The sequence below is a fragment of the Carettochelys insculpta genome, chromosome 16 (genome assembly GCF_033958435.1).
Source record: "Carettochelys insculpta isolate YL-2023 chromosome 16, ASM3395843v1, whole genome shotgun sequence".
In the NCBI taxonomy this organism is placed as follows: domain Eukaryota; kingdom Metazoa; phylum Chordata; order Testudines; family Carettochelyidae; genus Carettochelys; species Carettochelys insculpta.
Genome location: NC_134152.1, coordinates 33242313 through 33256257, shown reverse-complemented (window position 1 = coordinate 33256257; position 13945 = coordinate 33242313). Strand labels below are relative to the sequence as shown.

General features: G+C 43.5%; 1 protein-coding gene across 1 annotated transcript; it reads right to left on the bottom strand.

Annotated features, from left to right (window-relative positions):
* Positions 1 to 10168: 10168 nt before the first annotated feature.
* Positions 10169 to 11277, bottom strand: LOC142021867 (chemerin-like receptor 1). The gene has a single exon (XM_075011114.1). It carries the CDS (start codon positions 11264 to 11266, stop codon positions 10169 to 10171), a length of 1098 nt encoding a protein of 365 aa, XP_074867215.1. The 5' UTR covers positions 11267 to 11277.
* Between the last annotated feature and the right edge of the window lie 2668 nt (positions 11278 to 13945).

Sequence of the window (13945 nt, the reverse complement as noted above, 5' to 3'; positions counted from 1 at the left end):
GGGAAGAGTGTGACTGGAGCACTGTTGCACCCTTGCTAGTCTCATCTGTAAGAAAGGTCCTTTGAGGTCTTGACAAGCCCCAGAATATGTGATGGCTCAAAGGGCATTGTAATGTCACCTTTGCCCCTCACCCCAGTGTGTTACAAAGAACATAGAAAAAGGGAACCAGAAGAGATTTTGAGGGGTCATTGAATCCAGTCCCCTGCACTCAGGGCACATCAAACACAATTGTGCTTAATTTTGAGTTCTGTAGCAGGACCCCATGCATTCTTTATCTAACATTGTCAGAAATGACAGTTGAAATCCCCAGCTGCTTATCAGAAAGAGGCAGAGTTAGAAATTTTGTCTTTAGACTCTGTTTATCACAGCCAAGATTTCAATGATTTTCAGATTGGATTTTCTTTTCATAAATCATGGTCTCTGTCATCCTGCTCAGCCTGCAAACAGACTAGATTCTACCATGAATTTTCACATATTTGGGTTTGTATCTTGTAGTGTATGTAGCATGTGGGATTTTAAAAATGGTTTTCAGTTTTTAAATGGATTTAAACTTTTTATTGTAAAATGAAGGATTCTTTAGTTTTTCCATTTCCCATGATAAACAATGTCAGTTAACAAGCAGTCCTGTAGCACCTTAAAGACTAACAAATGTATTTATTTATTAGATAATGAACTTTTGTGGGTAAAAACCCACTTCTGTACAATAATTTTAGCCTTTTTAAAAAACCAAAGTTAAAGATTTGCACAATTTTTGCCATGATAAAGCTGTGTTTTTTTCCCCTGACAAGCAGCCAGCCTCTATTGTTCATATAAGAGACTTTGGGCTCCTATGCAGATATTCATATCAGCATTGAACCCTCTCCCTGCCTTTCACCCTTGTGAGAATTTAACATAAAAGACAGCCACATTATATACATTGCAGCATGGCAGACAAGTGGTACTTCATTCAGTTTCATATCTTTAAATTAGTATTCTCTACTATGGGCTGGATTATTTATATTTAGTATGCATACAGTGCTTCCACTATGGTGCTTTAGGATTGCTCATTTTGCTTAGATTCCGTAACTTTTGCTTATATTTAAAACTTACTCCCTCTCACCAACCAGTTCATCTCTCTTCATATTCTGGTAACACTGAATGGAGCTTCATGATCTATTTAATGTGACAGCACATAACAGATTCTGGATGGGAAAGTGTCATTTTTCTGTCTACATATTTGCACAGAACTAAAGCATTTATTACCGCTGTGTGAACAAAAGAAGTTGCATAAGAATGGGCATATGGGGTCAGACCAAAGGTCCATCAAGCCCATTATCCTGTCTTCTGACAGTGGCCAATGCCACATGCCCCATAAGGAGTAAACAAAACAGGTTGTCATTGAGTGATCCCTTTCCTGTCATCCATTTCCAACCTCTGACAGACAGGCTAGGGACACCATTCCTGTTCATCCTGGCTAATAGCCATTGATGGGCCTAACCTCCAAGAATTTATCTAGCTCTTTCTGAACCCTGTTAAAGTTCTGTTCTTCACAACATTCTCTGGCAAGGAGTTCCACCAGCCTCCTGTGCACTGTGTGAAGAAAAATTGTGCAATCCTCAGCAGCACTGAGCCCATGTACGAGGGTAAGTGAAACTTTTGCTTTAGCTCATGTGGTAGAGTATGGGGCTTTGACCCCCCATGGTTGCAGGTTCAATCCCATGTGCTAGCAATCTTGGTCTGTTGGTTTCATACTTCCTTTTGTTAGTTTTAAATATGCTATGCATTAATTTCATTTGGTGACCCCTACTTATAGGACCAAATAAATAACTTTTCCTTATTCACTTTTTCCATATCTGTCATGATTTTATAGACGTCTATCATATCCCTCCTTAATCTCCTCTTTTCTAAGTTGAAAATTCCCAGTCTTTTTAATCTCTTCTTATATGGCATGCATTCCAAACCCCTAACCATTGTGTTGCCCTCTTCTGAAGCTTTTCCAATGCCAATATATCTTTTCTGAGATGAGGCAACTACATCTGTATGCACCATTCAAGATGTGGGCATACAATGGATTTATATAGAGGTAATAAGATATTCTGTGTCTTATTCTGTATCCCTTTTTTAATGTTTCCTAACATTCTGTTTACTTTTATAACTGCTGCTGCACAGAGAACTGATCACAATGATTTTACAATCTCTCTCTTGAGTGGTTATAGCTAAATTAATCCCCATCATTTTGTATGTAGAGTTGGGATACGTAGTGGTTGGCTTTATTCACCAGTCACCTACACACATTTTATCCAAGTAACTTTATTTCTGTGGAATTACTTCTGATTTATACTGTGAAAGGAAAAATCAAGTCATGTAAGTGTATATCTCTGTAACCCAACAGGTGTTTTCCAAGCTCACTGAGCACTTCATCTGTTTAACCATTTTCAGCTTCTTGAGTTGCTTCTCTCCCTGGCACAGCATTGATTTCAACCCTACGAGGTGCATCCATAGCTAGCAGGGCAGGTTTGACATGTATTTCAGAAGTCATGGCAATAAATTGTCTTGGAGCACCTGACCACTGATACAATTGGCAGCTTCCCTAGAAACATCTAGCTACCTTCACACAACCAGAATCTGCTGGTTGAGAGTCTGATGTGGACTGCATTGCCTCAGTTCTCTGACATTATTGTTAAAGGTCCAAAGAGGGCAGCCTGGTCTTACCACAGGACTGGGAAACAAGGATAGCTGACTTCTGATTCCAGCTCTGACATTGACTGTTTTCTGTCACTTAACCTCTCTGTCTCCATTTGCAAATCTGTAAAATAGGGATAATTAACTCTTGGGGAGAAGAGGGTTAGTTAATTTTACAATCTGCTGTACAAGTGCTAAGAATTATGAATATAGTTGTACACAAGTATCAGGCATGAACATGATTCATTTTGTATTTTTTAAAAATATGCGAGTTAATAGTCATTTCAAGGTCTATGAAAGACACCTTAGTGGGGACTCAGCCTTTCAAATTCTACTACAGTTCATACTGACTTACACAGGGAAGTTTCCTTTTGGTAGTTGTGACAGAATTGGTGCCCAGTGGAGTCCCTGTTTGATTTTTGGGTGCAGTAAAATCAAATGCACCATGATGGTGGATTTCACTAATTGGCTACGTTTCCTCTTGAGACACAGTCATCCAGGCAGTGTTGCCAGCCCCAAATGTTCAAAAATCATGAGTCAAGCTTATCAAAGATCATGAGATTTGCTTTGAAGTCATGACATTATGCAAAAATAAGTTTTTTTTGTATTAAGGTGAACTGAGGTCACATTTTGAAGATTTTTCCATAGCCACAAGGGCTAGAAACTTACTTTTTCTTTAAGAAAAAAAGGAGGGCTGAACAACCACCCATCCACTTGATGCCAGGAGCTGAGGTTTTAAGAAAAACAATAATTATGAGATTCTTGATGAAATCTTGAGAGCTGGCAACACTGAAAATTCCCCATCCCTCGGCTATCTTTACCCAATGCTCTTTCCATCCAACACAACTCAGCTGCATGTATTTATGGGGGAAGTTAAAGCTTGTTTATTAATCTTTCTGATTATGATTGTTGGCAATAATGAAATATTAGGAAATCACAGATGTACTCAGAGAGTATGGTGATGGAGCCATATAAATATTATTCATTTTCTCCTGTAATTAGAGTTCAACAATGAATAAACACCGTCTCCATTACAATGTATTGTCTGCTAGCCTGCAATAATGGTCTCTGCTGTTACCCTCATAGCCACATGGATGATAGTTTTCAAAAGCAGCCATCTCTGCTGTGAATCACTATCGGCCTCTTCCACTTTGCTGCCTTATGAGCAATGGACTAGAAGAGCTGTTCCCAAAACAGTCTAGTGGGAGAAATGGTCACTAGCCGACAAAGGAAGCACAACATTCTGATAAAAAGTTATAAATACTGTTGCAAGTCTAAGGGGGAGAGCACCCATTGGTACAGTTTCCTCATTCCCTCCTCACACTTGAAAACGTTGTGGGAAACATCATTTTCCAAGTTAACAAAACAAGCTGCTTTTAAAAATCATAGACGCAGAGAGCAGTTCTTATCTATGCTCCCTCTCTGTTACTTATCTATGTTAAGTGTCATGTAAACATGACATAAATATTTTAACAACTACTATTGTCTTGTGGTAATTTAATAGCCTGAGAGAAATAGGCACCCAAGTCTGGTATCTTCAGGTTGTGTGGCTTTTAACTGATAATGTGCCTTTCCACTGTTCTGTTTTCCCGTTTGCAGAAGTTCTCAGCTTCAGTGTTAGTCTGAACTGATTCACACATTGGCGGTGTTAGCAGGAATTAAAACGTCAGCCTACATTTTGGGCACTTGGCTAGTCTCCCCTCCCCAGATCAAGTTTCAAATGTTCATGAGGGAAGAGGGACTTGACAGAGGTTCTAGTATCTAACTAGAAACTGATCACTGTGCAAACGTGTGTCCAATACACAGTTTCACTCTTGCATCTGGAATGAGAGCTGGGAGAGAGAAGTGTAATGTGTTGGCCTAAAAGTAGAGCTGTCCATCTGTTTCCCACTGAACTGATTGATATTCCCTGCCCAGCCTGGCTGTGCCCAAGTCTGTGATTTAGAGTCCTATCTAAAATTTTGTAAAATGTTTTAGTAACATTCATTCAACTTGCTGTTTTACAGACACTGTTCGTATTCATACTCATTTTCAAGAGAGGGAAATGTAGCTGGGACCAGGAAGCCAGCTGGGGACAGACCACCGCAGTGGGGGAGCCATGGCCAAGAACGAGGGAGATATGCAACTAAGGAGCCACACTGGGTGGGAGCAGGGCTAGGAAACTGGTGGCAGCGGGGGAGCAGGAGCTGCTCAGGGACTTGGAAGCCAGAGGAAAAAGGGTTGCTTGAGGTGTTGTTTGACCACTCCTGTTCCAGGACTGAGATGTATGTATCAATGAAGCAAGACAAACTTAGTACATACACAAGCATCAGGTTTCTTCTTCACTGGGCAGCCAAAATACAAGTACCCAGATATCTGCTGCAGCTCAGGAAAGGGCAACACCAGGAGTCAGAATGGGCCATGGGTGTCAGAAAAGGAGGCAGTATATTTTGAACTGGGAACATGAGGGTGCTCAGCACCTGTGAACAATCAACTCACAGAATGTGGATATTCTCACTGGCACACTGTGCTGAGTGACTGACTTGAAGATGGGGCATGTGGCTGGCATTATGAGGAAGATTTCTGGAGCCTACAGGGAGGCCTGAAAGGAGGCACCATGTTCAGGGAAAGGATCTGTAACATGGCATGTTTAGGCAGAGGACAGAGTGATTGGGGATTAATGAGAGCAAAAAGGTGAGTCAAGTGGGGAGGTGGCGCTGGTAGGTAGAATTAGGATTCTATTTCTGATGCTGTGTAACCTTGGAGTATTAAACTATTCCATGCCTCAGTTTACCCCTAAGATTTTAGACTGCCATAGGGTTTCTTTTAGAGCCTGCTACCAACATCAAAGTGCCTGAGGGTAATAATACCTACCTTACAGGTGTATTGTGGAGCATGGTTGACTTATATTTGCGCACTGCTTTGATAGACATTACTGTATTTTCTTTCTTGCTAAGCACTACTTCATAACAAATAATTACTAAGCCTTATGGCACTCCTGAGCCATGCTGCAGGGATGTATTATCCCCATTTTACAGGTATGGAAACAGGCATAGAGACACTGCATCCAACATTTTCATATGTGGGCATCAAAGTTAGGCACATGAATAAGATGCCTGATTTTCAAAGGCACTGAGTACCTTCTGCACCCACTGAAATTAATACAAACATAGGCAATTAATTTTACATACCCACAGTTAATCAGTTTGGCCTGTCAGCTTCTCTACATCACAGGGAGAGCTGGAATATGTGGTTCATTAAGGCTGTTCTGTGCTACTCTGTGGGACAAAGGGCTGTTGTGGGGGCACCCAGTGCCCTGCTACCTAAATGCCCGCTGAAGGCTGCTCGCTTTATGATGGGGTCTGGGTGAGTGACCAGAGGCATTGGGATTGGGGTCTCCCCCTCTGGAGTTCTGCCAAACATAGTTCAGATAGCCTAGAGAACTTGGGTCAAAGAGCCAATGTCAGAGCTGGGATCAGAAGTTCCAAGATCTCTCTAGGAATTACACTGATTTTGCAAATGTTGAGTAAAGGTGGGAAGGTCAAATGCTGTTCCGAACAACCTTAACATTGCAGTTCACCTCTCAGAGTCCGTAAATAATCCTTCAGCTGCATGCTGCTGAGCAAATATTGCAATTGTCAGGTGCAGTTGGAGCTGGGTAAGGCAGGAATTTCTGGCAAAGGTCAATTCTTTCTTACCCTGCCTGGTGTGTGCTTACCAGCATGCTTGACTTCAAGCATGTAACTAGTTCAGTGTTTCTCAATCTTTTTTATAAAGTACCCTTTTTTAAAAAAAAAAAACAAAAACAAGTTTAAGTACCCCTAGACTTCTCTCACATACCCCTAAGGGTACACATACCACTGGTTGACAGCATGGCCCTAAAGTAATCTGAGGTCTTGAAACACGTGTCATTGAACCTGTCCAGATTACTGTACCCTTTGCAGGAGTCAGATTTGTTTTGCGTACCACCAAGTTACACCTCACTTAAAAACTACTTCCTTACAAAAACATGCAAAAATATCACAGACAATGACTGCTGAAAACTTAACTTTCTACCATCTTCTCAAATAAATAAATTGGAACAGAAATATTGTATTTCAGTGTAAGGCATATGAAGCAGTAGACACAAGTCACTGTCTGAATGCACTGTTAGACTGCACTGGCTTTACTAGTGTTTTTATGTAGCCTGTTGTAAAACTTGACAAATATCTAGATGAGTTGATGTACCCTTCCGGAAGACCTCGGTGTACCCCCAAGGGTACACATACCCCTGGTTGAAAAACACTGGACTACCGCCACTGAGTTTAATGGAATCACTCACATGCTTAAAGTTAAGTCCCTATGTAAGTCTCTGAAGGATCAGCATCTACATTAATTCTGTTAAACGCTGTACGGGCCCTGGGATCCATACACTGGCTCCCCTACATGTATGTGAGTTACAGCTCTCACTCTGTGCAGCCATGCAATGTGTTCATATGTCTGCCTTGGGAATCTGGACACTTCTAATGTAGACATAGCCATCGTGTCCTTATCATCATTGAGGCTATTGTGTATGGACATGATCCAGAGTACAGACAGTAAATTGACAGAAAGCAGCACTTTTGTCAACAGTCTTATCCCACTCCCACTTCTGTTGACAGAGATGTATCAACGGAAAGATGGTCTGGATGTTCCAGGGGAGGTCCTCTGTCGACAGACAGGGCTTCCGGGACAGCAGGCAGCCCTCTCCGCTGTGCTTCCAGTTGGCTGTTTTGTCATGAGAGTGTCTGGGTAGTCCAACTGCTCTCTGTTGACAGAGCAGATCACTCTTGCGACCTGCTTGGCAATTTGGCCATGATCCGCTAACAGAAGTTTGTCAGAAGAGATCATCCAACAAAGCCTTCTGTCGACAAATCACTGTAATCTAGACATAACCAATGTGAAGAGAATCAATAATCCTTGTGGAATTTACAATTCCAGCCACTTTGTCTGCTGACCCAGTTGTTTTCTCTGATGCCTCTAGTTCAGTAATACCAGTGCACCAGCTATTAACACATGGCATGAAACAGAATCTTCACATCAGCTGTTTAACTATCAGGACTTCTCAGAATAGCTTCCTCTTCTCTTAATTTTAGAGCGAAAGAGAAAACGTATGTGCATGTGTAGGGCTCAGCAACCAAAATAGCAAGGAGAGCAATTTTTTTTCAAATTTGTTAAATTCAATTCAAGAGCTGCAATGCATATGAATAAGACTTTATTAGCAACACAAAACACAGATACTGCACCATATACCACAAGGCACTGCACATATTAAAGGGGAAGTTAGCCAACATTCTGAGATCACATATTGTTTGCTATTTAGATATGAGCTGTTCATTGTTGGGCTTTTAGATGTTCAGTGTTTATAGAAAATAATTATAATTTTGTTTTTCTACTTTGCATTTATAGCATTGGAAGCCACAAAGAAGTCCTTAAGCAGAGGCATGCAGCTGTGGAGCTGCAGGTTGCAGATCCTTGTGCATGTGTACATACACATGTATATATAGGAGCAGCAATGCACCCTGTTGCCACTTAGTGGTGCCCAAGGATTGAGGGATCTCCGTGGCAGTTTACTGAAAATCAGGTAAGAGCCACACTACATATCTGACCAGGCCTAAGTCAGCTGAAGTCAGTGAGACTACAAAGCTGTACATATAAGTGGGGCTGGCCCTGGTGTATCAGAATCCACAAGGTGACCGCTGGGGCTACGCTGATATTTGTTGGATGAGTCACTGTGGAGAGGATCTTAATATTTCCTTATGGGGAACCCCAGTAAGTTCAGCAGATGCCGGGAGACATGATGGTGGAATGGCTCACATCCCCCCGTCTGATCTGACTTGTTTTTAACTCTTTTGATAAGTATTGTTGATACTGGGCCATTTCCACCTTGCTGAATAGACCTTGTCACCTCTGGCCTTCCCTCTTACTGGGACCCCACTCTTTAAATACCCCTCTGAAACCACACCCCCCCACTCATGCATCTGCTGAAGCAGGCCTTTGCCCATGAAAGCTTATGCTCCAAAATATCTGTTAGTCTATAAGGTGCCACAAGACTTTTTGTTGTTCTCGAAGCTACAGACTAACACAGCTACCTCTCTGATACAAAATAATTTAGTGTGCCAGTCCTTAGGCCTAAAGGGTTGACTCTTCGGGTCCTGAGTGTTTATACAGAGGGTGAGCAATGCTGAATTGTTTACTGGCAAAACAACAAATCCTGTGGCACCTTATAGACTAACAGATATGTTGGAGCATAAGCTTTTGTGGGCAAACACCTACTTCGTCAGATGCATCTGATGAAGCGGGCCTTTGCCCACAAAAGCTTATGCTCCAAAATACCTGTTAGTCTATAAAGTGCCACAGGACTCTTGTTGTTTTTGAAGATACAGACTAACACGGCTACCTCTTTGATACTTGTTTATTGGTAAGGTGTGACTGCTGGTGAAGGAAACCTGAAATAGCATCTTAATCTTTTAACCATGGGTAGTGTGGAACACATTTTATTAAGCCAACACTGGTCTCAAAGGGAACGCTGCATCAGGTAAGCAGGGAAGGCAGGGGAATAACACAAACAAGCTTAATCTATAAATAATGGTCCAAGTTCAAACTGATTGAGTATAAATGGTTGGCACTAAATTCTCTGGGCCATGGTCAGTGCTTATGTTTTCAGGTAAAAGTGAGCAGAAGTGGCAAAACCAATAACTTGCACTGATCTAGTGTCAAAAGAAGTGTGACTTGCACACTGAAGGAAATTAAAAAGGTGGAACTAGCAGGACAAGGAACTCATAGGCTATGTCTACACTAGCCAAAAACTTTGAAATGGCCATGCAAATGGCCATTTTGAAGTTTACTAATGAAGCGCTGAAATACATATTCAGCGCCTCATTAGCATGCGGGTGGCTGCGGCACGTCGAAATTGACACGGCTCACCGCCGCACGGCTCGTCCACACGGTGCTCCTTTTTGAAAGGACCCCGGCTACTTCGAAGTCCCCTTATTCCCATCTGCTCATAGGAATAAGGGGACTTCAAAGTAGCCGGGGTCCTTTCAAAAAGGAGCCCTGGTGGGACGAGCCATGTGGCGGCGAGCCGCGTCAATTTCGAAGTGCCGCAACCACCCGCATGCTAATGAGGCGCTGAATATGTATTTCAGCGCTTCATTAGTAAACTTCGAAATGGCCATTTGCACAGCAATATCGAAGTTTTTGGCTAGTGTAGACACGGACATAGAGTGTAAAGTGTAGGTTGCAGGGGGGTTGCCACTTTCTGTAACAACCTACATCAGCTGCTTTTCATTCTACAGCCCTGCTCAGTCCAGCTGTTTCCCTGCTTGCTGAGTAAATCACACTGGGTTTGCACATCCAAATGGCAGCAAACCTCACTTCTTTACCATCCAGAGCCCATTTCTGCTTTCAGTGGCACAAATACAACTCTGATTGAAATCCACTGGAACTACATGTGAGTGGCAAAGAAAGGAACTGAGTCTCCTGTAACTTACCACGAAAATTTGTGCCATTAGCTACTGATTAAAACCCCTGGAACTTCCGCTTCAGAAGTGGCTCTAGATTTTCTCTTGCTGGCCAGGGAGGTCAAGATGGAGTCCTCACTGAAGGCCCCCTCAAAGGATGAGAGGAAGGACTGTAGGAACTTCTCCTTGAAGTCTTGCCCTACAAAGACATAGAGGATGGGGTTGATACAGCTGTTGAAGAAGGCAAGACTGGAAACCAAGGGGATGCCTATGTAAAGAGCCATCTTCAGCTCCTGATTGGAAGAGTTTTTCGAAATTTCCAGCAAACAGAAGACGTGGTATGGGAAATAGCAGAGGAAAAATGACACGGTGACCGCAACGATGATCCTGAAAGGCTTAGTGGACCTGGCTAAATGGCTCCTTTTCATCCTGATAGCAATGATGCTGTAGCAGATGAGGATCACAGTGAAGGGAATGAGGAACCCACATAAAAATCTGGTTATGATCATAGCTTTGTGCCTCATTCGCCACAGCCTACGGGTCACCTCAGCCTTATAGTCATCAGACAGGGCAAAATTATTGTAACAGCTGGTGAGGTTCTTCGAATTAGTAGCCGTGTCTCGAAAAACAAGATAGGGGGAGCTGATGATGAAGGCTAGTATCCATGTCACTAGGGCAATGTTGGAGGCCAACTTTGGTGTTCTGTGGTTACGAGACCACACAGGGCAGATCACCGAGATGCACCGGTCTATGCTGATCACTGTTAGGAGGAAGACACTCGCAAACATATTGAGGAAGGCAACGGTGCTGTTCAATTTGCACAGGATTTTCCCAAAGGGCCAGTGAAAGCCCAGGGCAGTGTAGGCGATGCTGAAGGGCAGAAAAAAGGTGAAGATGAAATCAGCTACAGCCAGGTTTAGAAACCACACAGCATTTACTGTCTTCTTCATCTTGAAGCCAGCAATCCAAATGACAAGGCCATTGCCTGTCACCCCCAGCAGACATGCAATGCTGTAGACAACCATGGAAAGGATATGCATGCTCTTTTGGAGGCCAGAGTAGTAACTGGATGCCGTGGAGTTTTCATATTGAATGGCGGAGCTGGTCAAGAACAGCGAAGAGGAGGAGACGTTCTCCATCAGCATCTGTGACCTGGGCTCCTGAAACTGTATAAAGCACACTTCTGCTGTTATTCGCATCCCTGGTGATTGCTGGGCAATCAGTCTGAGGTGAGAATCTTTGCCAACAACTGGGTACCAAAAATCCACAAATGATGAATCTGGGGAGTATCTGTCCCTTAGTACTGCCAACACTCTTCTAACAGAGCTTCTCAGCTGAGGCTCTCAACACCACTTTCAAAGCTAGACCTACATGACTGAAAGGGAAAGTGAGGTATTTAAGTACCTTGACCAAGATCCCAGTGCCACTGCTGGGAGGACAGAAGAGCTGTGTAGGAATATGAGAGGGCAGACAGTGGTCCTAAGCGAGCCCTGTAGCTGGAGCCTGACTTTGTCCAGCAGTTAAAGATGCTCAGGCATAAGCTCAGTCACCACTGAAGCACCTCAGAGCCCCACTGTTCTGAACAGAACCTATGAGATCCATCCAGACAAAAATAAGGAAACATTTAATGCAAAGACTCCAGTACAAAGCCCAAAACGAACTCCCACGGAGAATCACATATGGAGACTTTTTGTTTGTGACAATTCCCCTCCCAGCAGCAGCACCTTTCTGTGGAAGGGTTATTATGCATGAGTGACACTCCTCCTAGGATGTGATGGTGTTCCAAAGGCTGTAACTGAACTGGTCCTGGAGACACTAGAGATTTAGGCTCAGCGTTAACATGGGACACAGAAGTTATCTTTTAGCTCACTCAGTCTGACATGGCCATTACCAAATGGAGCATCTTAGGATGGGCATTTGGCCTTCTCAGTGCTCTAAAGGACATGGGTGAAATCGTTGTCCCTTAGAAATCAGTGAATGTTTTGCCATCAATTTCATTGGACTCATAATCCTAGCCCATGAGAAAACTACCCAGGAAATTAATCTGTAGAGCCCCATGTGGATACAAAATTTGTATCCACAACTGTAAAAACGGCCACAGATATCCACATTGACACCCATGGATGTGGATACCTGCAGATATCTGCAAATTTGCAGGCCTCCATGGGCAAACTAGCAAAGAAACCCTCTTTTGCCAGCAGATGTCTGCCCACACGTCTCCTAATATGGTCTGAGCAGCCCTTCATCTTGCTAGAGATGCTGGCAGAGCCCAAGTCTTACATGCACTGCCTGGTGCCTTATTCTAGCCCTCAGTGATCCTGCTACCTGGTGCTTGTCTGAATTCTGTTTTCAGCAAGGTTCCTGTTACATCTTTCACTACGAAGTATAGCCATTTATTATAATCACAGATTTTATCCCATTTACAAGCAAATCCACCTACTTTCTTCACAGGCTCCCAACCCCATTTAATTCCTGGCACTCAGATTCACTTGAGGAGCACTCACCTTCTGCCTCTCACCACCTCTCTGCTCTCTGCTCCTGGGCAGTGTCTGTGCAGCTGCTGGACTCGCTGTCAACACGACTTTGAGAGAATGAGTGTCTCTCCAAGTGATTCAGGTTTGCTTGTTTGGTCTTTCCATAGCCTGAGTTCCTGGGGACTTTACCAGGTATCATTTATTCCAATGTCTTGTTCCTCAATTTACAGCGAGTAGAATTTAACCCATTGGTATCTCTGCACTGTTGCCCTAAGCAGTCACCTTCAGAGCCCTGCATGGATACAAACTTTGTAACCACCATCTGCAAAAATGAGCCATGGCTAGCTGCATCCGTATGTGCAATGTGGATATCTGCAGATTTTCAGGGCTCTAGTCACTTGGGCTGGCAAGATGAAGGAAGTCTCAAACAGGGTAGCTGTGAAAATGGGCCAAGTTACCAGCACCACCCCCAGCAGCAGCTGTACTGCCAGGGACATGCAGTTCAGTCACTCTTCTATTGGGATCACTGATAGACACCTGTGTAGACCATATAAATGGGGTACAATCTGCCCAGAAGGAGGCTGCAAATTGTATTTGGGGGTTGTTTTTCAGTGGCTAATCATGAGCTGGGGTACGACTGCTCCAGGGCTCAACCCCCTCTGTCTCCCTGCATCCGGGGCAGTTTCTCTTCCTCGCTTTTTAATCATGACCGAGGACTAGAGGGAACCTGTTCTTACTACTTTCGATAAGTGGCTCCGATCTTGCGACAGCCCTCCTGTGCTAGGCTGAATGCCATGCGTGACACATAAGCAGATGCTGAAGCCACAAAGGTGCATTTCTAGGACTCATTAATTAAAAAGCACACCCGTGACGGCTGCCCTCTTGACTGCCATTGTTGGGAATGAACCAGAGACCTACCGCACAGTCACAAAGCAAGTGTAACTCTAACTTGAGTTACCTGCTAAAGATCATAGAATCACAGAACACTAGGACCGGAAGGGGCCTCGAGAGGCCATCGAGTCCAGTCCCCCGCCCTGATGGCAGGACCGACCACTATCTACACCATCCCTGATAGACATCTATCTAATCTGTTCTTAAATATCTTCAGCGAGGGAGATTCCACAACCTCCCTTGGCAACTTATTCCAGTACTTGACCACCCTGACAGTTAGGAACTTTTTCCTAATGTCCAACCTAAACTTCCCTTGCTGCAGCTTAAGTCCATTGCCTCTTGTTCTCTCCTCAGAGGCCAAGAAGAACAAGTTTTCTCCCTCCTCCTTATGACACCCTTTAAGATATCTGAAAACTGCTATCATGTCCCCCCTCAATCTTCTTTTTTCCAAGCTAAACA